This window comes from Crinia signifera, chromosome 5 (genome assembly GCF_055691185.1).
Source record: "Crinia signifera chromosome 5, ASM5569118v1, whole genome shotgun sequence".
Classification (NCBI taxonomy): domain Eukaryota; kingdom Metazoa; phylum Chordata; class Amphibia; order Anura; family Myobatrachidae; genus Crinia; species Crinia signifera.
The window spans coordinates 35,009,735-35,035,335 of NC_139221.1; the positions used below are offsets into that span (position 1 = coordinate 35,009,735).

The 25,601-nt window shown below is 46.5% G+C and overlaps 1 protein-coding gene across 2 annotated transcripts in view; it reads right to left on the reverse strand.

Annotated features, from left to right (window-relative positions):
* The window catches only part of RGS22 (regulator of G protein signaling 22), a 94,451-nt gene that overhangs the window by 59,853 nt on the left and 8,997 nt on the right, over window positions 1–25,601 (reverse strand). For both annotated transcript variants that reach the window (XM_083186997.1, XM_083186996.1), the window contains exons 6-12: window positions 21,506–21,671; window positions 19,069–19,213; window positions 8,431–9,094; window positions 8,019–8,180; window positions 4,385–4,565; window positions 3,308–3,462; window positions 1,345–1,447 (exon numbers count right to left, since the gene is read on the reverse strand). In XM_083186997.1, the coding sequence (XP_083043123.1) occupies window positions 1,345–1,447; window positions 3,308–3,462; window positions 4,385–4,565; window positions 8,019–8,180; window positions 8,431–9,094; window positions 19,069–19,213; window positions 21,506–21,671 (1,576 nt within the window). The remainder of the gene's footprint in view (window positions 1–1,344; window positions 1,448–3,307; window positions 3,463–4,384; window positions 4,566–8,018; window positions 8,181–8,430; window positions 9,095–19,068; window positions 19,214–21,505; window positions 21,672–25,601) is intronic.

Sequence of the window (25,601 nt, forward strand, 5' to 3'; positions counted from 1 at the left end):
CCGTACTAGTGTACCATGGACCCTCGCATGACTTGCTGCACTAACCATGCTTAGGTGCCGGTGCATTGCTATGCTTTACTGTACCCAATTGCTATGCTTTACTGTACCCAATTGGAGTCCACGCTGATGATATGAAAAAGTCCACAAAATGAAGAGAAAATATTGTGAAAAACCCATGTCGATCTTTTCATGTGTTGACCTTTAAACCTATTGCTTGCGATGACCTTTTGACCACATTAACCACCTGTATGTCAACCATATTGTGTCGACCTATTGACTGTCAAACTAGACATGGTCACCCTTCCGGCCAGTGGCGTAACAGAAAATTTTGCTCCCCCCCCCCGCCGGGACAATATCGGCGTCCCCCCGTTAAAAGACAAGACCCCCCCCCGGGGAGCTGGCAGGGGGGTCCCTGAGGCGCGGGGGTACCTGTGGTCAGGGACTCGGGAGAGCCTGGAGGTCCCTGCGGCGCTGATTATGAGTTGCCGGGGTCCCTGCAGCGAAGTGGAAAAACTGCGCTACCGCCGTGCGGCGGCGCAGGAAGCACTTCTGACTCTGAAAACACTGGGCGCATGCTGATTGGCTGAATCTCAGCCAATCAGTGTGCGGCCGCAGCCAGTGTTTTCAAAGTTAGAAGCGCTTCCCGCGCCGCCGCACGGCGGTAGCGCAGTATTTCCACTTCGCTGCAGGGACCCCGGCAACTCATAATCAGCGCCGCAGTGACCTCCAGGCTCTCCCGAGTCCCTGACCACAGGTACCCCCGCGCCGCACGGACCCCCCTGCCAGCTCCTTGCTGCACCCACAAGCAGTGGGGAGCTGGCGAAGAAACAACAGCGCCCGCAGACCCCCGGCGCCTCCCCGCCACCGCGGGGGCTGCGGCCCTTTAGTTACGCCACTGCTTCCGGCTACTGAGCTCACCTCCACTTGTGCCTGAAGAGGAGAAACTGGGTGGCAATGGGGCATTCAAATGTGTATGAAGGGCAAATAGACACAAATGTGGATTGTGCAGAGTTTTACGTATGCAGAGATCCATCTGATTTCATCATCTCTGCCCTGCGGCCCCTGGAACGGCACCCTGGCTCCTTCAATGCTGCTCAGAGTGCCCCACTATCTCCTGGGTCTGAGGGTGGGGGGGTCCTATATAATTATACTTACTCCTCCGGAGTACTGAGGCTGGGACTGCAGACTTAAATCACTGGGTGGCGGCCATTTCTTTGGAGGTTTGCACATGTGCAGTAGAGATATCCCCATAAACAAGGCATGGGCGCCATGTTCCTGGAAATATACATACATGTACAGTAGACTATTTCAGGTATTTTGATAAAAAGAAACAATCCTACTTACTGAAATAATATCATCTAGAACATCGTGATGATGCTTTGGTCCTATACTCTCCGTCTTTACACCTGTGCAGTAAGACGATGCAAAGCTGGTCACCGGTCTTGTCCTGCAGTGTACACAGTACAAGAAAATGGGTTTGTTATTAGGGCTTATACAAACGGCGGTAATCCCAGATGCAGGCAACCACAGTAAATACATATCATGTAGCTATTACACTAGGGTTACCTATTCTGATCAAGAACATGATCGTTCCGGCTGATCAGTGGGCGGATTATGAATACGGCACATCCCATAATCTTGTTGCAAGACCCATCCAGCAATTGTTCTGTATTCTGTATACTTACACTATGCCGGTAAGTAGCTATCAAGTCTCACAGGCCAAACGCCTTAATGTGTACAGAGGGGTTTATTCTAAGGTGGGAGTTCTATTGAAAATAGGATGTTACTATGGGCTATTATCTTCTGATTGATTGCTATGGGCAAAATCCCATCTTCAATAGAACTCCCATCTTAATAAATAAACCATAGAGAGACAGAGTAGGGATTGACAAACCTATTCATGTTTGTGTGTCACTGAACAGCCATAAGAAATTGGCTCTGCAATTCTAATTCTAATGCAGCAGGAAGCCTCTGAGGATACAGCCTTGAATCACCCTCACAACCATCAGACAAGATTCACCGTAGTTCTAGGCCAGGCATGTCCAAACTGTGGCCCTCCAGCTGTTGTGAAACTACACATCCCAGCATGCCTTGCCATAGTGTTAGCATTCCTTAATAGCAAACTGTGGCAAGGTATGACGGGACTTGTAGTTTCACAACAGCTGGAGGGCCATAGTTTGGACATGCCTGTTCTAGGCACTGGCAGGCCGGCGTAAGCTAAAGCATACTCAGAAGGGCTGTAGGATCCAGACACCCAGGTCCAGGAAGGCTGTGTTCAGACCCATCTGTACAACTCCATACTGTACAGCTGTTATTCAGGCCCATAGTGTGTAATATGAATGACTGAAATATTCTCTGTAAGGTGCTGCAAAATATGTGTCCATTATATAAATAACTGTCAAGAAATAAATCATTATTTGCTGTAGGGAATGTCTAAGCCTTAACCCTTTTATACACCAGCGATGGATTGGGGCAATGGCTCAACGGACAGGAAATCAGGATATTAAACATGTTTTAAAATCCCGATCACGAGATTAAGACTGTTTTTTAACAAGGTTTCCGAACCCCTGACAGATCGCCAACCACCGTTGGCTGCCAGTGTTGATCTGGTTGGCATGGGTTGGGTACATCACGCCACCTGATGTATACACATTTTGGATGGGTACACACTGTCACAACTTTTTGGCAGACAATTCAGGAAAGCATATATACTTATCAAACCGGTGCTCACTGTGTTGGTTCTGCATCACACTCGGGAAGGCATTTGAATTTTCCCACCCAGCTGTGTCGTCAGCACCTGTCAACCGTTCATACACACCGCCAGATGTGCGGATATAGGCCCTTATTCAGACCTGATCTCAGTACAAATTTGTTCTCAAAATGGGCAAAACCACGTGCACTGCAGGTGGGGCAGATGTAACATGTGCAGAGAGAGTTAAATTTGGGTGGGGTGTGTTGAAACGGAAATCTAAATTGCAGTGTAAAAATAATGCTGCCAGTATTTACCCTGCACAGAAACAAAATAACTCACACAAATCTAACTCTCTCTGCACATGTTACATCTGCCTCACCTGCAGTGCACATGGTTTTGTCCATTTTGAGAACAAATTTGTACTGCGATCAGAACTGAATTAGGGCCATACTGTATGTACAGACCTATTGTTTGCCTACAACCACTGACCCGCTAGTATACCCGAGTGTGTGCCCAGCCTCAGACACATAGATGAGAGGTTACATTGCACTATCCATTCTACCACCAGGTTATTCTCCATACTGTATACAACCAGTACTGTGTGCGAATACGCACCGGTACCGGGTACTAGGGGAATGATCCGCGCTGCCGGGTAGACTCCTTGTCAGCCTCTTTTGTGGTGTTAGTTCTGCAGATATCAGCCGGCCAGACTGACGGGTGAAGGTGGCGCTTCTAATCGTTTTGGGAGACCGCTGATTCTTATCTTTTACCTACACAAAGACACAGAGATGTACGCTGTGTTATAATGCTCGGTACACTATCAAAATAGGATTTACATGTTCTTTTCTTTAAACGCGTATTTAAATAAAGTTTAAAAAAACAAAAACATAATAATTAAAATGAAGATAAATGTTAGAGAACAGAGAGACCGGGGACATCCAGCTTAGAGCTGAATTTCAAGATACTAGAGATTGTGGGCCTGATTCAGACCAGCAGGTAAATGCTGCCCAGCTGAACGCGCTCACCCTGCCACTGTGCAGGACTGCGATCGTGCTTGCAGCTGTGCACACAGAGGGATAATCATTCACCATCTTATGATTTTCCCCCCGCTCACAAGCGCCGAGTAAGTGCAAATGCAAATGCCACGGGGAGATGGAGGCCGCTGATGGCATTAGCGGCCCTCCCTCCCAATGGCCAGGAAACTCTGTGTTACCGCCCCCAAATGCCCGCAGGGTGTCAATCACACTCGCTGCCTTTGGACGGACACGTAACGTGCGCATGTGGGATCGTTCAATTATCGCTCTGTGTATTCACAGCAAAGCAAGCGGCTCGCAGGCTCCGAGGTATAAAGTTAATTCATGTTGGTACTTTAAAAAAAGTATTGCTGCTTTAAAAAAAACATTTGAGTTTGGCTGGCATCTCGCATGGCCGCTGAACTCAAGTGTCATTACATCCGCCCCTTGTTCATTACTTCAGGTCCTATCACTATATTACCCTATCTCTGCGACTTCTGTATATGGCTTATGTAATGCATGCACAGATTTTCTCTCTAAGTACACCCGTTTCTGCACATCAACATGACTGGGACAGACGCTGCCAGATTATATGATGTTCACGCTCTTACTGGTTTCCCTAACACAGAAGAATGATTTGGTCCTGGGGACAAAGCAGAAATACATTATGGACACTTACCGCAGAACTTGACGTGCGGATTCTTGGCACACAAGACTTGGGCCTGTGAGGAAGCAACGTTACAGTCTGTGCAAACGGGTCCACATCCCTTTTGGGTCTCAGCTGACGGTCGTACCAAACTCTAAGGTCAGCGTCAACATTATTAGCTGTGGCTGAAGCCCCAGAACAAAACCTAGGGCCCCTGGAAAGAAAGAAATATTTATTAATGCAGCCAATATATATCAGTCTCGTCAAAATGGTGCTGGGCTCTGAATGGAATTCACTTGAGTTTGCACATGGGTCTGGTGGATTCCGGCATACTGACCAAGCTGCAGATCAGGCATGTGGTACATACAGGGCCGTTTCTAGACAATTTAGCTTCCAGGGCGAAGAAATAAAAATGCGCCCCCCCCCCCCCCAATACATAACATGGTATGACAGTAATTGCGCGCGCCGAAATAGGGGGTGTGGCTTAATTTTAAAAGGGGGTGTGGCTTATTATAAGGACGTGGTCTAACAGGAAAACAATTACCTTAAATCACACTTTTGCGACCTGCATGACCAGACACTGGTTACCGCAGGAATTGTTATTTACCTCCCACACTTAAGTTGGCCGGCTGAAGGCCACACAGTTAACTAGTATGCCTCACAGATCAAGGCCAAACAATGACAGGCTACTTAAATCATTATACTCTATTTATCTGTGATGCCAATTACACATTACGCCGCACACTGTGATGACAATTACACATTACGCCGTACACTGTGATGACAATTACATATTACGCCACACACCGTGATGACAATTACACATTATGTCGCACACCGTGATGACAATTACACATTACGCCGCACACCATGATACCCATTAGATTAGACCCTACACTGTGATGGCAATTACACAATACTCCCCACACTGTAATGCCCATTACACATTATGCCCCATGTGCCGCTGCCGCACAACTGATGCCGTTACTAATATGCCCCCACAGTGCCACACATTTGCCCCCACAGTGACAGAAATATATGCCCCCACAGTGACAGAAATATATGCCCCCACAGCGCCACACATATGCCCCCAGTGATAGAAATATATGCCCACAGTGACAGAAATATATGCCCCCACAGCGCCACACATATGCCCCCACAGTGACAGAAATATATGCCCCCACAGCGACAGAAATATATGCCGCCACAGCGCCACACATATGCCCCCAGTGAAAGAAATATATGCCCACAGTGACAGAAATATATGCCCCCACAGCGCCACACATATGCCCCCACAGTGACAGAAATATATGCCCCCACAGCGACAGAAATATATGCCCCCACAGCGACAGAAATATATGCCCCCATAGCGACAGAAATATATGCCCCCACAGCGACACAAATATATGCCCCCACAGTGACACAAATATATGCCCCCACAGTGCCAAACTCACTCTGTCTCTGGGTCTGTCTCTCTCATACTTGCCTACTTTTGAAAAATAGTTTCAGGGAGATTACAACTCACATTGGGCGGGATTCACTAATAACACCCGCTGTACATCGCCGGCATTCGCATAGTTAATAATCGCATATGCATTAACATATGCGATTATTAACGCTAAAGCGAAGACTGGCGATGTGCAGTGGGTTTCCCCCTCCCTCCCTGAACCCTTACCCGGCTGTGTGAGTGCGCCTTTCCTCACTAGAGGGGGGGGGGGGGTAGTTTGTCAGGGGGAGAGGGACTGAGTTGCCAGGAATGAGGGGGGGGGGGGGGGTGGATAGAGAGAGAGAGAATGAATGAGGGCAGCAGAGTAGAATGTCAGGGAGAGAAAGAGGGGGCAGAGAGATTGTGTAAGAGAACACTGCCTCTGTTAGCATTAGGTCTGGTGGCAACAGGCCCCCCTGCAGTTTAAAATAATACTGTACACCCGGAATAATGTCCGTGAGGGGGCGGGGCTTTACATGCTGCAGGCAGCATGTGGGGACAGCTCCCAGTCACCAACATGACTATTCTCAGGGGATTTGTATGTGGCCATAACATCAGAACACATGGGAAGGAACTACATCAAGTGTGTACACATACAGTATGATTGGGACAGCAGCGCAGCCTTACCTTAGCTGTACCTGCGCTTCAACAGTGGGGTCTCTTCTAGCAGATCTAACCTGCACAGTGTAGATCTGCCGGCACGGGGAAGCTGTCCATAGTGATAAATCAGGTCCTGTCAGATTCCTGCTCCGCTTGTTTACAGCAGAGGTCCCGGACATCAGCCCTCAGGTCAGGCATCAGGTAAGAAAGTGTAGGTGCCCGGGGTGATGGAGACAGCTGGACATACTAGAGCAGCATACTGCTGCCATTTCAAATGTAATGGCAATGCCGCTCGGCCACTCAGCAGCCAATCACGGGGCACCGCGGCCAGTAAACAAACTCCGATTGGCTCTACAGTTGGTGCTGTTTGTAGATGGCTGCCCCGCTTGTTCCTCGCTTGAGACACCGTACTCATCATTCATTACTACCCTGCCCTCAAGTCAGCAGGGCAAGGTGAGCGGACGGAGGCGGAACCGTTCCACCTCCGAAATGAAACTGACGGAACGCAGTTCCGCCCCGTTCCGGCTCACTTTAACCCCTGCCTACACATGATATTGCGGCGGCCGGCTTTTAAATATTGCGATAATGTCAAACATCGCGTCGGGACGCGCATGCGCAGACTGGATGTTTGGCCAGGACCCGGCAAAAACCGGGAGGATAAGGGAACTTAGCGGGGCTGGGCGCCCTGGCTGTCTAACCGAGGCAGACAAGCCGTGCGGCGCCCCGGGCTGCTGCACGGCTTGTACGCCTCTAGAAACGGCCCTGGGTACATAGATATAGGCCTCAAATGTGGGCAGATTGATTGGGCCCACTCTTTGCACATACTGGGGCAGATGTATTAAGCCTGGTGAAGAGATAAACTGGAGATAAAGTGGAAGGAGATAAGGCACCAGCCAATCAGATCTAAACTGTCATATTTCAAACACAGCTGATTGGCTATTGCGTTATCTCTTCCAAGTTATCTCCACATTATCTCCAGTTTATCTCTTCTCCAGGCTTAATACATCTGCCCCACTGTATTGTATCTCCAAACTCTACCCAGGTTGGAAGTGGGGCAGTTGCAGGTGTGGCCTTGTGATTAGGGGGCGTGGCCTCACAGGAAGTGCTGCGATCACAGGTTTCCTCTCTAACAGTGACTACACACTGTGTATTACATGCTGCAATTCTCTGCTAAGAGCAGCAAGTGAGAGGGGGCCTTCCAACTCACCGAGGGACACCGGGACCCGAGGGTGTGACAGCGGGATGAGGCCCAAAAAACAGGACTATCCTGCCAAAATTAGGAGGCATGCTTTACATAAAGTAGCCATTTCTGGCCAGGAACTGTCCCGCTAATAGAATTGTCATTGGAGTATCGAAATGGGTATGATGGCACTGAACATACAGACACATGGGTGTTTGGCATACATGGGCAGAGTATGACATTACCATATGCTAGTAAATAGGCTGTCACGGCACATGTGCATCTAACTCAGAGCCAGTAATATCATACAGCTTCATGCGATAGGATCACAGTAATCTCACATTAGGCATACATGTGGAGTACAGAATTACACGCACACGTAACTAGGCATCTCTTCTTACCAGTACAGCAGCAGCGCTCTGGCTATTCCACTCTGAGCTCTCTGTAGACTGTTTTCATTCCACTGATTTGTGTCTAGAAAGCCCAGACCCATCAGGACTTCAGCGGAGAGATAATGGTTACTGGTTGCCACCAGGTACAGTTTCTTCATCCTGTTAACATGGCTAGAAATAAAATGATAAGTATAGTTATATATTATATTATTATTATTTTACACAGGCAAAACATAGATGTATCATGTGAGATCCACACAACTCGGACGATTGTATTAGCTGCATGTTACTCTAGGTCATGGAAGGCTGACTCTGTGGGCGGCCTATGGAGGTGTAGGCAGAATGCAGTAATGAGGCTGGGCAGTGTCTATGGGCTCGCTAAGCATCATAGATCTGTTATTATATGGAAAAGTAGACAAACCTCTGTTTTCTTTTCATGTCCTTCATCGCTTTCAACCTCTCGATGTCCATCCACAACAACATCACTTTCTCCCCAGAGGTTCCTTCAAGAAACGCTTTAAACTTCTCAAATTGTTTCCGGCTGCGGATATGGGAACAGTCCTTATTACTCTGCGCTATATCCGGAACTTCCTGTTCGCTCTCAGATTCGGAGACGCCAATTTCTTCCTCGATGGTCCTCTCAGAGCCAATGGAAGATGCGGCCATTTTCGGTAAAGTCTGGATTGCCACCTCCGATAACTCAAAGACATCAACTTCGTCTTCACCCCTCTCTAATATTTCACCATTCACCTTGGAGGCTGCCGATTTCATGACACAATCAACATAATAAAAAGCAAAGTCCTCAATGGTTGGGAAGACGGGAACTTTAGGGTCTTGAGTGCTGTGTTGAATATTATTCCCGGGGTTTACCCCGTTTTCAGCACCGAACAGCTGCTCTTGTTTTGGCTCAACATAAAGTCTTACTGGGCTCGGAGTTGGAGAAACCGCGATAGATACGGAGTACTCGTCCTCATCCTGAGTATCTTGCATTGAGATCTTGCGCCCTTTGTCCGGTTTAGGAGACCATGCATTATTAGTCAGCTGGTGAAGTGTTGCATCATGGGTACTTGGAATACTTGGGCTAGCTTTATAAATAAATAAATAAATAAATAATTAGAGCTAATAATATTTAGTGAATATGGGGCCTAATTCATTGTTGTACGTAATGCTTATAGACCTGAGCGATTATCACCCTAGGCACACACAATGGTATCTTATAGTGAGGATTTCTTCTAAAAATTATGGGACAGGGACCATTTGGGGAAGGTAACGGTGGCTGAGGAAAAACAAGCTTGTCGACTATGGAGTAGTTTCAGCCATGATCGCAGTTCCGATTCGATCCGCACTGCCCCTCGTGCGGCCACAGGCAGTGACGGACTGTGATCACAGGCTGTATGCTGGCTTATTGACAGCGGGATGGCGTTTGTGGGTGGCACTCCAAGTGCTGCACAAAAACACAGATGGGCACAGCTGTTGGGATCTCCCCATGGCCATCGCAGTGCCAAGTAACTATCGACTTACACAGTGCTGCATATGGGAGGGGGATCCATTCAAAGGTAAGTGGATTTCCCCCCCCTCTTTGCACGCAGATGCTCACAGGGGAGGCCCCTTACTCAAAAAGTGTCAGCCCTGCGAACAGGGCTGAATCCCCCCCTAAGTTGGTTCATCTCAGCTGACAACTAGGATCCCATATGCAGAACACAAGGTGCCAGGATCTAAGGGCTTTATTCTGGTTTGTACGGCTGGGCCGTACGCGTACGTTCCGGTTTTTTTTTTTGATCTGCGCATCTGTACCATCTGCAATGCGCAGGCGCGACGACTCCACAACGCTCTCGGACGGGTCTTTCCGTGCGAAAAAACCTGTCTGCAAGAGTACGGTCATTGTGGGCGGCATAGGGGCGTGTTGAGGGGAGCGGCCGAAATAATGAGGGAAACTGGGCGTAAACATGGGCGTACACGCGGGTGTGCACAAAAAATGTACGCTGCTACTACCGCTCGATTGGCGAATGCACCGTTCATTTCGGACACAAAACAGGCGGACGCCAACCGCCACCTCAGACCACCCCTACAGATACCGCATGAGAGCGGACGGCTGGGTCTGCTAATTAACGCTGATTACTGATTACTGCAGTCTATTAAGTCCAAACCATTATTTCACTACCTGCAAGCCACACACAGCACTCAAACACATTGGAAGCATATCTTTCTATACTTCTCTACATTTAAAGGTTGGTTTTATTTAAGGTAATAATATTTTTAAGATCAGCTTATATATGCTAAGGTAGATATTTCTAAAATATTTGTACACAATCACTACGTGTTTTCCTATACTTTACACAGAAGCACACTCAATCTACACACGTCGACATATGTCAACGTTTTCACTCTAAAATAAACATATGTTTTGAATTTATGATACAAATACATAAACCACATCTAACACCTACAAAGGATGTTTCTGCAATGTTTTCAGCCCATGCCCACTATTTTGCACACAATCTTTGTATAGCACCCAAAATACATTACTGTACCACTTTCTGATCTGCTATGAATTGGATTTTACTACACTCTGGATGTAAAATGTCACAATCACATTATTGCAATCACATCTCTCTAACAAAGGATTCCTACATCTGCTTATGACACTGAGAAATCATGTTTATGAAAATGTGTTAACATGTTTGTTCACAAGCAATTTCATCATGTTTGTTCGACTCACACATCTTTAACATACCTGTACCAAGACATTACTGTTTTTTTAGGGAGGACACATATGCATTCCTACACAAATGTACATTTTGATCCCTGTTTGCCTACCTCACCCACTCCATGACGAGATCATTGTTCTGGACCTGCTTTTACCTACTAATGTAGGAGCTACCTCACCTGCACACAAACTGCTTTCTCACCTATTAAGTTGCTCTGCACATGTGCTGACACAAACTAATTAGCTGGGAAAAGTTGGATATGAACATGTGAATGGCCATGGAGAGGGTTACACATAGGAAACTTCTACAACACTTCAATAAATGCACAAAAATAACCCTGGTCAGTAAGTACACATAAATGTATTATTTGTTTCACACAAGAAATTACACATACAACAATTGTGTTTTCATTCTTAAAATAAATGTATTTGCTTTTCAGCATCACAGCTTAGTTCACAATTTAATTTCAGAAAGAAAAATTAAATATAACATATTGTCAAAAATAACAACAACAGGTTGCATATCTCCAAACATGTTATACCCTGCAAATGCAATGGTGAAAGAAATGTGGTCACCAGAATACGACCTGCAACAACCAGGGAGAATACTAAGCATGATACACACCACCAAAAATAAAACCTGCATTTCTAGAGGTCAAAATAAGGACTTTAATGCCCATGGCACGAAAATGGATAGATGGCCAACTCAGGAAGTGGATGTCCAGTGCAATTTAAAAATTTGGGGCCCAAACACAAAGGAAGTGACCCAGGTGTCATTCTTTTGGCCCTTTTTTCCCCTTTTTGGATGGGGCCTTGGGGACAGGGGCCTTTGGCACTGAAGGCTTGCACCCTCTTCCCCTAGTGGACACAGGAGGGTCAGCAGAGGTGGAAGATTGGGGAGCAGCTTGGGGTGGCCCAGCAGATGGGAGATTGTCCCTTAGGGACCTGGCGGTGGTCAGCAGCTCCGCCAGAATGTCATTCTGGCGGCTGAGTTGTTGGGCAATGCTTTGCATGCCAGCCGCCAGAATGTCAATCTGGCGTTGCATGGCCTCAAACTGCTGGGTGTTGCTCTCCTTCCAATCCCCCATGAATAGCACAAACTGCTGCTGACGGCCTGCAGCCTCCAACCCTTGCTGCCGGATCTTGTCCAGCATCTCGATCCACCTGGCATCAGATGTGGCCTGTGGCGGGAGGTGGCGTGTTGGTGGAGGCTGGACCACTTGCTCCACCTGTGGCTCTGAAGAGGAAGATGCTGCCGGTTGATCAGCTGGTCCTGCTTCTTCTAGGATAATAATTGAAAACAATGTCACCATCACATACACAAAAAAATCTCTCTACCCAAATACAATGCATTACTGTGACTTACCATCAAAAGCAGCAGCAAAAACCTCCACCGGGAGCTCACTATCCATATTGGATATCCCCCTGACCTCGGCAACATCAATTACATCCAAGGCCTCCTCCTCCACGGGGGTATATTCCAAGTTCTCTGGGATAGGCCCCCTCCCGATGGACATGCTGTGGTTGTACCGGTCAGTCATCTTCCTCTTCAGGGTAGTTTTAAAGTCTGACCACCTACAAGTTAAAACATACAAATATCACCATGAGATATGTGCACCACTGTGCTAGTGAACATCTTGACTACGTTACATTTCCTAGTGTGTGTGACCTTTTGTTTTTGGTGCTTATGTTGAAACTACACATCCCACCATAGCTTGACAGTGTTGATAATATGGAGTTATTTAACTATGGGAAGACATGCTGGGATGTGTAGTTTCACACCAGCTACATGTGCACAGTTTTCACATCCTTGTTTCAGTAGCATCATCTGGAACTTGTTACAACTCTTTAACAACTACACACTTTCTGTTGTCCCATCACATACTTCACATGAGCAGAAGTGTGCCCATGACCTCACATCACACCAATGGTGCATGTTTCATATATAAATGTGGGTTATTAGACATTGTTGTGTTCACATGTGACATTGAAGTGTAGCAATATCTACAAACACACCTTCCTATTACTATCAAAACATACATGTAACATATGTACACACATATGACATTATCAGGGGGAGCAACACACTTGCCTTTTCTTCACTGATGCCATATCTCTTTCCACTTTTGACACCTGGTTCACTTCCTCTGTGATCTTCTCCCAAAGGTTTTTTCTTGCACTGGCACCCGGCTTCCTGGTTGGCAATTCTATCCATTCTCGTGCCCTGGGAACTAAAATGCTCAATTCTGCCTCTAGAAATGCAGGGTTTCTTTTTTTGGTGGTGGTATCCTGCACCATCCTAGATAGTGCAGGTCGTTTTCTGGTGGCCCCAGTTTCCTCACCATGCACCTGCTGGGTCTCACATGTTTGGAGAGATGCTACCTGTTGTTGTAGCTGGTTGCTTGGCCCTTGTGGAGCTGGTGGCGTTGGTAGTGAGGGACCCCCTTGGTCTTGGGCCCTCCTTCTCCGCTCCTGCTCCCTCTGCCTCAAACTTTCAAGCATGGATTCTGCTTGTGCTCTTCGTAGGGCGTCCTCAGCTGCGGAATCATCTGACTCAGACATGTTTGCAGCAATTATGGCCAGCATCTGACTGGATATTTATATGTTAATTTCCCGCCTGGATCAAGGGTGCGTATATTTTTTACCGCAATGTAGTAGCTAATTTTCACCGATATTTCCCGCCGATAATTTCCACGTTTATGACCGCGGAAATTACGCTGGTCTCAACGCACCTGAGCATTCACCTGTACATGCACATACACAGGTTGTTGACCATTGTGTGCTACATGGTGAAATGTGTGCACATGTTATTCCAATGATGAGTGTTTTCAGGTGGTCTCTGTTGGGAGTACATGTATGCTTTTTAACACAAATGTATAAACATACCAACATTACAATGCTTTCCTTACATTTGTTATGAGGATAAATGTGTCATACACCAACATGTTGTATGTGCCTTGTTATCAGCGTATGTATTAGTAGATGGTTGCGTGTATTATTTTTCGCACACTGTATATACAGTACGTCTCTCTACATTGAAAGCATAATGTATGTTATGGTTTGCATATCGGAACGGTCGGCAAAATTTTTTATTCGCATACATATTGTTAATGCAAGATGGATTGATAAAGTTATTAATAAAAAAACTCGCTTTTAGACCAATCAGCAACCACCCAAAGTTATAAATGTATCTGCAATTAATAACTGTGCCATTGCCAATATGTTTTCTCCAAGGGCTACCCCCTTCAGCAATATGGAGCTGCTGGCCTTGGTCCAAGTAATGGGGCCCATATCTTTCCAATGCAGTTAAGCGGCGGGCATATAACGCTGCCCGCTGCTTAATCTACCGCAGGACCGGCGTCCGCCAAAACCTGGGGCAGGTTCAGTGGCGCTGGTCTGAGCTGCAGCGGAGGCAGCCACATCTGCTATGCGCCATTCGGCGCCATATTGCCCGATGTAAGTATATAAATTTCAAATCTGTATGCGTTTTGTAGCATTGAGTTCTATAGTTTTAAAACATGTGCATGAGTATGTGGGTGTATATGGGGGTATATGGGGTGTATAGGGGGTGTATATAGGGGGGTATATGGGGTGTATAGGGGGTGTATATGGGGGGTATAGGGGGTGTATATGGGGGTATATGGGGTGTATAGGGGGTGTATATGAGGGGTATATATGGGGGGTATATGGGGTGTATAGGGGGTGTATAGGGGGGGTATATGGGGTGTATAGGGGGTGTATAGGGGGGGTATATGGTGGGTGTATGTAGTCCCTCTGTTTTTGGGTGTAGCATATCAATCATTTAGCATGATTAATGTATTAAATATAACTGAAATGATAATTTGTAAGGTTATGAGCATGCCTAATGTAAAAAAAAATTGTCCCCCAAATTTATGAAACCAAACCTTTGATTGCAATGCCATCAACATGAACATTTCAGCACGCGCAAGGGCACGCATGGCCCGGGAGGAGGCAGCCCGGGAGCTGCCAGCACGGGAGGAGCCAGCCCAAGAGGAGGAAGTGGAGGCGGAGGAAGGCCCTCAGGAGAAAGAGGAGGCAGAGGAAGGGCCGGAGGAGGAAGTGGAGGTGGAGGCGGAGGAAGGCCCTCTGGAGGAAGAGGAGGCAGAGGAAGGGCCGGAGGAGGAAGAGGAGGCAGAGGAAGGGCCGGAGGAGGAAGAGGAGGCAGAGGAAGGGCCGGAGGAGGAAGAGGAGGCAGAGGAAGGGCCGGAGGAGGAAGAGGAGACAGAGGAAGGGCCGGAGGAGGAAGAGGAGGCAGAGGAAGGGCCGGAGGAGGAAGAGGAGGCGGAGGAAGATGCTGAAGAGGAGGAAATTTTGGGGCCTGCTGGATCCCACCCTATATCAACCTCCCCATCCACCAGCCACTCCCATACCCCTACCCTCACCCCCTCCCCACCCCATTTCCAACCACCCTACACCTCCCCACCACCCACACCCAAACCTCTCCAATCCCCACTCCAAACCAATGCCTCTATCCCAACTCCAATCCCATCCCACTTGCTCCTGACCCCCCCAACCACCGGACACCCAACCAGCGGCGAGCAGAATGTGTCATCTAGCCATAAGTAAATAATGTGCCTAATGTTTACCTACACATTTCTACACAAAAACAATCACAACAACCACATATGTGTATCCAACATCATCATTAGTTGCAACATATCACTGCAGGTCGACCATGAGGTGTGGCCTGTCCTCCAGGAACAAGGGTCCCCTTGGTGGGTTTTTTGAGTGTGGCCATGCCTCACCCCTTGAATAATTGACATAACAGTACATCCAATGACATATCCGACATTAGTGGTGTTGTAGTTATGTGGGTCCAGGTGTTGTGTAACTCCACTTCCCAGCATGATGTGCAACATAAATTTATAGATTGTTTTGTTAATAGTGTGTGAGGCCATGCAGATGCATGCTTTACAAACATAGCTTTAGGCCTATAATTTGTACAGCAATGTCCTAAATTTTAATTAGTAAGGAGTGCTTAAGCCCCAACAATGTCATTACCCTTAAATAGAACAGGTTAATTGTGAGGTTAGAGGTGAGTCCCCCCCCCCAAAAAAAACTACCAATTGGGATACAGCATACATTCATCCAAGAAGGAGGAATTTATTTAATGTTATGTAATATGAACAGTATGTGTGTGTTAACATATTAGTTTTTAGTACTGTGTTTACAGCATACCCTTCTTCCATGTAGTTGAAAAATGTATGTGGCCTTCACACATAACTCACAACTTCTTATTATGTACAAATACAACAAACATTTGTGTATATTAAATAATCAATATACTTTTTTTTCCCCTTCACTACAGACACTGAACAGCACCAGGAAGATATGGCCCAGATTTTATGTGAAATTTTCCTCACCCTTTTGTATTTAAATCTCCTGTTTGGCCGACTGGAGGCCCTCCTTTAATTTTTTTTTTTAATTATTATGTTTACAAAAAAAAAAAAGGTTATGTTCAGTTAGAAGTTGCATGTGTTTTAAATCAGAAATATGTTATAGGGTTTGTAAGGGCAGGTACATACAGATGTGTAAGGTAACTTATATTTGTAATTTGAGGTGAGGGGTAACGATTGCTGTGTGAATGTGTGTGTTTTTGAGTTAAATAACACGTAGTCAAAATGCATGAATGTTTAATGTGGTAAGATTACAATATCACACATAACATCAGGGTAGGTATACATGTTAAAAATTCACACTAATTATGAACATAATTTAGTACATACACACAAACACCAACATAACTTTATTTAAAAGTAAATTGCAATGTGGGGACACATAGATAGTGATTAAAATGCAACATTAGAACATAAAATATATACATGTAAGGAGGGTTAAAATTTACTATTTTTAGGCTGTTCATTAAGGTAGACAATTGAGGTAATAGAAAACAATAATTGATTAACAATTAGAATAATTCATTTAATTGGCTTAATCATAGTTGAAAGGCTAGATTATGAGGGCCATATATGTGAAGGGTATGCCACCATGCACGGACGTACGCTCACTCTCACGATCGGTGACATACGCTGAGTTTTCCATTGAAAACAATAGAGACCCGTCCGTGCACGGTGGCGTACGCTCAGATAGCCGCAAGAAGTCGGTGGGAAGACGGACGAGAGATGTCCGTAAACGGTGGCGCACGCTCTGTTGTATGCCAGTTGTCGGAGTCTAAGGGGTGATCCGTCCGTGTACGTTGGCGTACGCTCAATTGTACGCCACTCCCCTTTGTCGGTGTTTGTGACCGTCCGTATGCGGCTGTTTTGTGGGTGGACTTTCGCTCAACGGCCGCGTACGGCAAACGTACGCTGATACGGAACGTACATACGTTTGGCCGCCGTAACCAGAATAGGGTCCTAGGTTCCCGCAGCCATTGTGTGCGATGATGGGGTAACTCAGGCGGTTTACAGTTGCTGGATTTGCAGTGCCACAATACATCAGACAGCAAACTAGGATGTAGTGCCCATTGTAATATAGCTACAAAGAAGGCCAACAAAATTCTGGCATGTATTAAGAGGGGAATGGAAACTAGGGACTCAAGGGTAATTATGCCACTATATAAAGCATTGGTGAGACCTCACCTAGAGTACGGAGTACAGTTCTGGGCCCCACACTATAAAAAGGACATCATAGAATTAGAAAAAGTCCAAAGGCGAGCAACAAAGCTTATTAGGGGAATGGAGAATTTAAGCTACGGGGAGAGATTAAGCAATTTGGGACTATTTACATTAGAAAAGAGACGTTTAAGGGGGGACATGCTCAACATGTACAAGTATATCAAGGGCCAATATAAGGAACTGTCACACACCCTCTTTTCTACTAGAAAGGAATCTAGGACACGAGGGCATGAGTATAGATTAGATGAAAAAAGATTTCATTCAGCTAGTAGAAAGAATTTCTTTACGGTCAGAACAGTCAAACTCTGGAACTCTCTTCCCAGAGAGGTGGTAACGGCTGGCTCATTAAATGCGTTCAAGGCGAAGTTGGACAAACATTTACTGGAAAAAAACATCCATGGGTACAAATAAGAAATATAATTTGTCTGTAAAATATCAGAACCTACCAAATCAGCAATGGATATCTATACCAGGTTGAACTAGATGGACGCAAGTTTTTTTTCAGCCTTACCTACTATGTAACTATGTAACATCTAGGCGGCTTCAGCAGCAGCATTTTGCGCATTAGTTGCATAAAGGAACACCGCTGCAAATGTATTAGTGTTCAGGCCCAGGGTGAGAAAACAATATATAAGCAATAGAAACTTTTTTTCCCCAATGACACAACTGAGTGATTTTTTTTATGTACTACACATGTTCAATTTAAATGAATGCATAAGTGTATTTGAAATGTGTTGGACGTTCCTTAGCAATGACAGAGAGGTGACAAGATGAGAGTGTGTCATGGGAGTGCCCCTGAACTGATTGTTAGCTCAGAAGCTCAGAGGGGTCCGTGCGGCGCGGGCTGGGCAGCAGGGTCCCTGCGGCGTGGGGTGGGCAGCGGGATCCCTGCAGCGCTGGGCAGTAAGTCAGCGGGGTCCGTGCGGTGGATGGGAACTAAGCAGCGCTATTCGCCAGGCGGCAGTGCAGGAAGCGCTGCTGAATTTGAAACCACTGGCCAGACGCTGATTGGCTGAGATTCAGTGAATCAGCATCCAGCCAGTGTTTTCCCGGCAAATAGCGCTACTTAGTTCCCAGCCACCGCACGGATACTGCTGCCCGCCCTGTGCTGCACATAGGTGTGTGACAGCGGTGTTTCACCACTGTCACACACCTGCGGATCGGACCAACACATCCCGCGATGTGCCACTAATGGGTTCGGTCTGACAGAGTGAACCTGCAGCAGTGTGGCTATAAAGCGTTTCCTCTCCACAGATTAAAGGGCACGGTTGTGGTGGAAGCGGCTTCTAAGAAGAGGAGGAGTGGGGATTTGCACTGGGCGGACCAACAGGCCTCCAGAGTAGGAGCACTAGGGGGTGCCGGATGGTTGACAGCCAGTCTGGATTCCGACAGTCATTACACCAACATCGGAATCCCAACTGTTAAAACCCTGACACGCGGGATCCAGACGGCCACCGACTATTCTCCCTTGTGGGGCTCCACGACCCCCATAGAGGGAGAATAGAATAGGTGACGAGCATAGCAAGCCTTTGTGCCCGCAGCGTGACGAGCCTGCAAGGGGCTTCGTTGTGCTCCCCCCACTGTCTGAGTCCGGGCAGTCGGGATCCCAACGTCGGGCTAATGACTGTCGGGATCCCGTCTGTCGGTGTGCTATACCACACCCAGCACTAGGTACCCTGTGGTTTGTATGCAGGGGGCAGGTGCTGCTACTTACCTTGATGATTATTATGTTCGGGAAACAATGTAGTGCTGCTGTTTTCTGGTCCCCAGGGGATGGGGCGGGAAATGGAATTTGTGGTTGTGGTGAGGTCCCTTTGTTTTGCTATTGTGAACCACTCCTTGGTCTGGGTGAAGGAAGCCTGTGAAGCACATATATGTATTTATTATTACTAGATACTTATATAGTGCACACATATTCCACAGCGCTTTACAGAGAATATAAGTTCACATCAGTCCCTGCCCCAGTGAAGCTTACAATCTATATTTCTAATGTTCACGCACATATTCAAGTTAGGGTTAATTTTGTTGGGAGTCAATTGGCCTACCAGTATATTTTTGGAGTGTGGGAGGAAACTGGAGTACCCGGAAGAAACCCACAAAGCCTGGGGAGAATATACAAACTCCACACAGATATGGCATGGCAGGAACCAAACCAATGACCTTAATGCTGTGAGGCAGCAATGCTAACCATTACACCATGTGTGCTGCCTCTCTGTTCTTCTCTCTCTCTCTCTCTCTCTCTCTCTCTCTCTCTCTCTCTCTCTCTCTCTCTCTCTCTCTCTCTCTCTCTCTGATGCATACTGTACATTGGGTTAATAAGTGTTCTGCTAATACAGCCTGTTGTAACACATTAAATATATGGGTTCTAATTGAAGGTTTTTAATGATTGGGTCTGATTAAATCACTTCGACATAGCAGATTAAGGGGAACACGTATCAAGCCTTAGAGATAAAGGAGGTTATTCGGGTTGGTTCTCTCACCCCACACGTTCGCATGTGGGAGCAATGTTACATATGTGTACATGTGCAGACGCTTCGTGCGAATGGGTGTGGCGAACTGCTTGTTCGTCGTCCCGTGCACACCTAGCAGAGCGCCTTGGGGGGGCGTGGGGTGGCGGTCTAGCGTTTCATGGGCGTTCTCATGAAAATGCTGGTCATTCCCATGGTGATTGCACGATGATGCGAGTGCGGGGGGGGGGGCGGCAGCTGACGTCACTGGATGTCAGCTGCCTGCCTGCTTCCCGGACAGGGCGCCCGCAGACCTAAGACACCACAGAGGTGTCTTAGGACTGCGAGTGCTCTAGAAATCGACGACCATCGAATAATTTCCTCTCCACACACAAGCTGCAAATGGATGTTTATGCTAAACATCCATTCGCACACGTGCGGGAGAACTCGGCGTGCGAGGAGGGGGGCGGAGCTTAATCCACACGCAAAGCTGCTCATTTTACAGTTTTGCGTGTGGCCCAGAATAAGTTCTGAAGTACCAACCAATCAGCTCCTATCTTTGCGAACACAACTTAGGAAACTTATTGCGTGGTACTTTATCTCTCTCTAAGACTTGATACGGGTCCCTCTTATGCATTTTGTCAGCTGATAACACAGCCTACAACTTCACTAGGAACTGTGATGTCACTTGTTCCCAGAACTGATGGGTGCATTTATAATAAACAGTCCAAAAATATCTGCCTAGGCCTGTCTAACAATGAGCCAAACTATGTTGACAAAAGGTGGACGGTCAAAAGGTCACAACTGACAAAAGGTCGACACATGAAAATGTCGACACGAGTTTTTCAAATGTTCGGTTTTCAATGTTTTTGTGTCAATGTTGACCCCGCGGCACGTCGAGCCACAATTAGTGTAGAGGGCACCTTTACTGTTCCAAATCGGAGTCCAAGTATAAAATAGTCCCAAAAATATGTTGACCTTTTGACTGGCAAGTGGCAACCTTTCGGTGATGACCTTTTGACTGTCAACCTATTCATTGTTTGTGAGGGTTCTGGTATGACGGATTGACGGTGTCTAGATCTTACAACCACGTGGTCGAGCACTCTTGGTCGGACACATCTAGTTAGACGCCTAAAGAATGACAGTTACGAAGTTGACAGAAGATTTTCACCTTTTTCTTGGTGCCTAGGTCAACGTTCACACCAAATTAGTGTACCACGTCCCCTCGCACAACTCACTACACTCACCATGCTTCGGGCACGGTGCCTCCCTACGCTCGGCACACTAATATAATCTAACTCTATGCCCACTTGGATGTTAAAGTATGAACCAAGTTGGTCTAAAACACGTGTTGACCTTGTGACTGTCAATCACGTTCCTGTCGATCTAACGCTTGCGTCTAACTTTCATTACTGTCGATCTAAACACTGTCGACTATTGTTAGTCATCTAACTAGATGCATTCGGCCAATAGAGGTCAACCACGTGGCTGTCTATCTGGATGCCGCTCATCCGCCGGTTGGAGGTCGGATACACTGTGCGAGTCATCCGGATCCCCTGTGATACAGTGCATCATCTGCACTGTGATGCATCACAGAAAGTGTACTAAACTCTACTCCATCTGCCCTGTGATGCGTCACAGAAGATGCACTAAAGTCTACTCCATCTGCAGGCATGAATGAGCAACCTTTAATAAAACTTTTACCTGTCCAAGAGTAACATAGAACTTCCTCATAATGTCCTCATTGTCGTTATCAGGAGTCAGGGGAGGGATGACATTCCGCGTGTGTGCCCAGGGCTGGTGTTGTGGGTCTACCTGCAAACGCACTCCAGTGTTGCTGGCTCTTACCTGGGACATCAGCTTAGCCAGTCTGCGAATACCAATGGAATACTCAGTATCAGTATATAGCGTTGCTCCCTAGCGGTCTACCAGTCCTAACTCTGGGCCGGTTCAGACCTGATTGGTCTGAATTCAGACCCTTTTTTAAAGGTCGGGAGGTCTGCGCATGTGCAACCCCCCTGTGGGGTCACCATAAAAATGTTGGGCTTTCCCCTGGGACGCCACCAATTCAGCGATCTGTGGGCATCTGAAAGGTAAGTGTGGACTTACATTTCCGTTCGAAGGCTGAAGAAAAAAATTGTCTCCGCAAGCGAGGGGATGTGTTCGCGTATCCGTCCCCTTGCTTGCTAGCGATAGATTTGGGCGTTGGGGGGGGGGGGGGGGGGGTAAGCATTCGGACTGGCGCGTTTACCTGTTCTCTAGGCTGCGATTTACATGCAGCTGATACAGTGATTACAGATGTCCTACTTGTGCCATTGTTGGAAACTAGGGCCCTTATTCTGGTTCACTCGCAAAGGCAAATTCCTTCTCAAATCGACAAAACCATGTGCACTGCAGGTGGGGCAGATGTAAAATGTGCAGAGAGAATTAGATTTGGGTGAGTTATTTTGTTTCTGTGCAGGGAAAATACTGACTGCTTTATTTCTACACTGCAATATAGATCTCACTTTGAATAAAACCCCACCCAAATCTAATTCTCTCTGCACAAGTAACATCTACCCCACCTGCAGTGCACATGGTATTCTTATTAGGGAAGCCCGGTCGGCCAGGGAGGGTGTTCTTATTAGGGAAGCCAATCCCGTGAATTTTCAAATTTTTCAATTCCAAATTCCGGGATAGAAAAAATGCCCCGTTATTGGCATCCCTACTACTGCCCCAGGTTCCACTCTAAGTAACACTCGCTTCTCTTGGCTCAGCTCAGCGCTCTTCCAATTAGAAAGCAAGCTCACGAGCAGGGCCCTCCCTCCACATTGTTTCCATGTCTGCATTTATTTTGTCATCCTAGTTCCCCAGTCTCCGACACTGTTGAGCACTGTAACTATTTACACATCACCATCAGTAATAATAATGTTACACACGGCTGTCGCCTGAAATGTTGTGCAAGATTACCGCTCACATGTCTTGGTTATTGTGTAGTTGGTGATTAGTATTTGCGACCTTTGATATACTGTACTGTATATACTGTGCAGTGCACCTTCTGTGGTAAATGATGTTTAATGTGTTACGTTGTATAAACAACCAAACAAACAATCTTTTTGTGCTTTGTGTTGTGGAATCCTTCTCCTTTAAAAGAAAAAATTGTTTTTTTAAATGCAAGGTCATCACTTAAGTCATCTGATTAATCCATCATTAACCCAGCCGCGGTTGCTCTCCCCACTCACTTTATAACCCCCTTCCTGTTGCACGTACATGTTACAGCCGCCTGACAATGGGATGATTGTGGTAACCTTGGTTACAGTCGGTCAGTGAAAGACTATAAACTATGGTTTAAAGTTTAACAACCTTTACAAACTTCTGTACAATCGCTGCAGCGATAATTGTAGTTTGCCAACAGTCAAAACTCAGAGGTACTACATATAATGAGCAATCGCTGTATTCAATGATAAAACAATATATCAGGTACATACAATAAAATGTGGGGGCAAAATTAGTTTAGAGACAATGGTAGATTTGCTAAAACAGACAGCTGGTGGTTTTGCCCATAGCAACCAATAAGATTGTGTCTATCCTTTCTATATTGCATTCTAGATAATGCAAGACAGAATTGGAATGGTTGAACATCACCACTTGTGTGTTCTAGAAGCTTTCGTTAATCCCATTAATATAAAACAAATGAGTTACACTACATATGTTCCAAATAAACAGCACGGTATCTAGATGGCTGACAATGTCTAGGTTGACATGACTATGGTCGACATTGTCACAAAAAAATATGAAAAACTCATGTTGACAGTTTCATTTGTCACACTTTTCTGTGTCGACATTTTGCCCATTGCCTACTTTGTGCATGTCAACCTTTTGGGGTCTAGCTAGACAACATACAGCAATCTTTTTTTCCCAGCAAAAGGTGCAATGTAACGATGGGAGCATTCCTTTAACTAGAGAAGCTGCCAATGGGGTAAAAACAAGTTTTTTATTTAGTAATTACAGTCTGAGAAACAGCCTGGCAAAATTGCTGAAAACCAGTGATTTTTTAAATCTGCCTTTGACCCAGCTGGGTACACTAGCGTCACATGAATGCATAATGGTGATTGGTTGATTCATGCACAGGGGTGGGGCTAGTGATACCACAGTGACTATGTCAGTTGATTAACCTGCATCAAATTTGTCCGGGACGCTGCTCTAGAGATGTGGGAGGGGCTTCAGTTGTCTGGAAAGAGGCGTTTGTACTTTATTTTACAACAGAGCTGAGGGTTTAGATGTATGAAGCAGTGATAAGGGAGGAGACGTGAGCCAGAGGAGAAGTGGCCCATGGCAACCAATCAGCACTGAAGTAACATCTGTAATTTGCATAAATATAATTTGCATAAATATAAAACTATACAGAGCAGCTGATTGGTTGCCATGGGCCATTTCTCCTCTGGCTCACTTCTCCCTTATTATCACTGCTTCAAACATCTACCCCTGAGTAAAGGTGCCCATACACGGTGCATTTTGTGGGTGCGATGCTCGCTCTTGCGAACATCCCATCGCACAGTTCAAAAAGTATGTGCTGCACATACTTTTTGAACTAGGTTCCGATCGTATTGCAGGCAAATCGCACCGTGTATGGGCACCTTAAGATGTCAGCAGCGGTGCTTTTACAGGTACTTGTATACTATCACGGCTCACACGATGGGCATCATACAGGGAAAAATCGCATCGCATGCGATCGCATGCGATGCAATCCGATGCAATGCCATTTTTCACAGAAATCATGGACATGTGTTCAAATCATGTAAAATGCACCCCAAATGTAATTTTTCACACTGTATCACCCCCACTATCAACGCCAACCCGAAGCACGGCGAGCGCCGGCGGTACGCGTCCTACGACCTTTTCATACCCCCACTATCCACGTCGGCGTGGAGTTGAGAATAGAAAGTGTGACGAGTGCAGCGAGCCACCGAGCCCAAAGCATGGCGAGCGCAGCGAGCCCCGCGAGGGGACGCGGATACCTGTGAAGCCCCCGAGGGGACACGGATACCTGTGAAGGTATCCGCGTCCCCTCGCCACGCTTCAGGCTCGGTGGCACGCTGCGCTCGCCACACTTTCTATTCTCAACTCCACGCCGACGTGGATAGTGTAAAATCGCATCGCATGCCATCGCATGCCATTACATATGGCATGCGATGGGAGCCGTGATAGTATACAAGTACCCTTTTACAAATGAGGGGGCCCCTGCAAATTTGTCTTTGGTCCCCTTCCCACAAGAAATAAGGCGCTAACACATGTGCAGAAGATAGCAATGATCCTGGCACAGTGCCCAAGTCTGCACAGGCTCCATATTTAATATGGAGACAGGACTATAGCCCTTATTCTGGTTCACTTGTAAAGGCAAATTCCTTCTCAAATGGACAAAACCATGTGCACTGCAGGTGGGGTAGATGTTACTTGTACAGAGAGAGTTAGATTTGGGTGGAGTTTTACTTCGAAGTGAGATCTATATTGCAGTGTAAAAATAAAGCAGCCAATATTTTCCATGCACAGAAACAAAATAACCCACCCAAAATCTAACTCTATCTGTACATGTTACATCTGCCCCCCCTCCCCCCCCTGTAGTGCACATGGTTTTGTCCATTTGAGAAGGAATTTCCCTTTGTGAGTGAACCAGAATAAGGGCCTATAGTTTTGAAATTATTAATGAAAAAATGTTGCTGGGACCTTTCTTTGGGGTGTACAGTGCGTGCCTGGTCCTCCTCTGACGTGCACCACGGATGTCAGGGACACACTGACTAATATTATTTTAGGGATTTAGTGG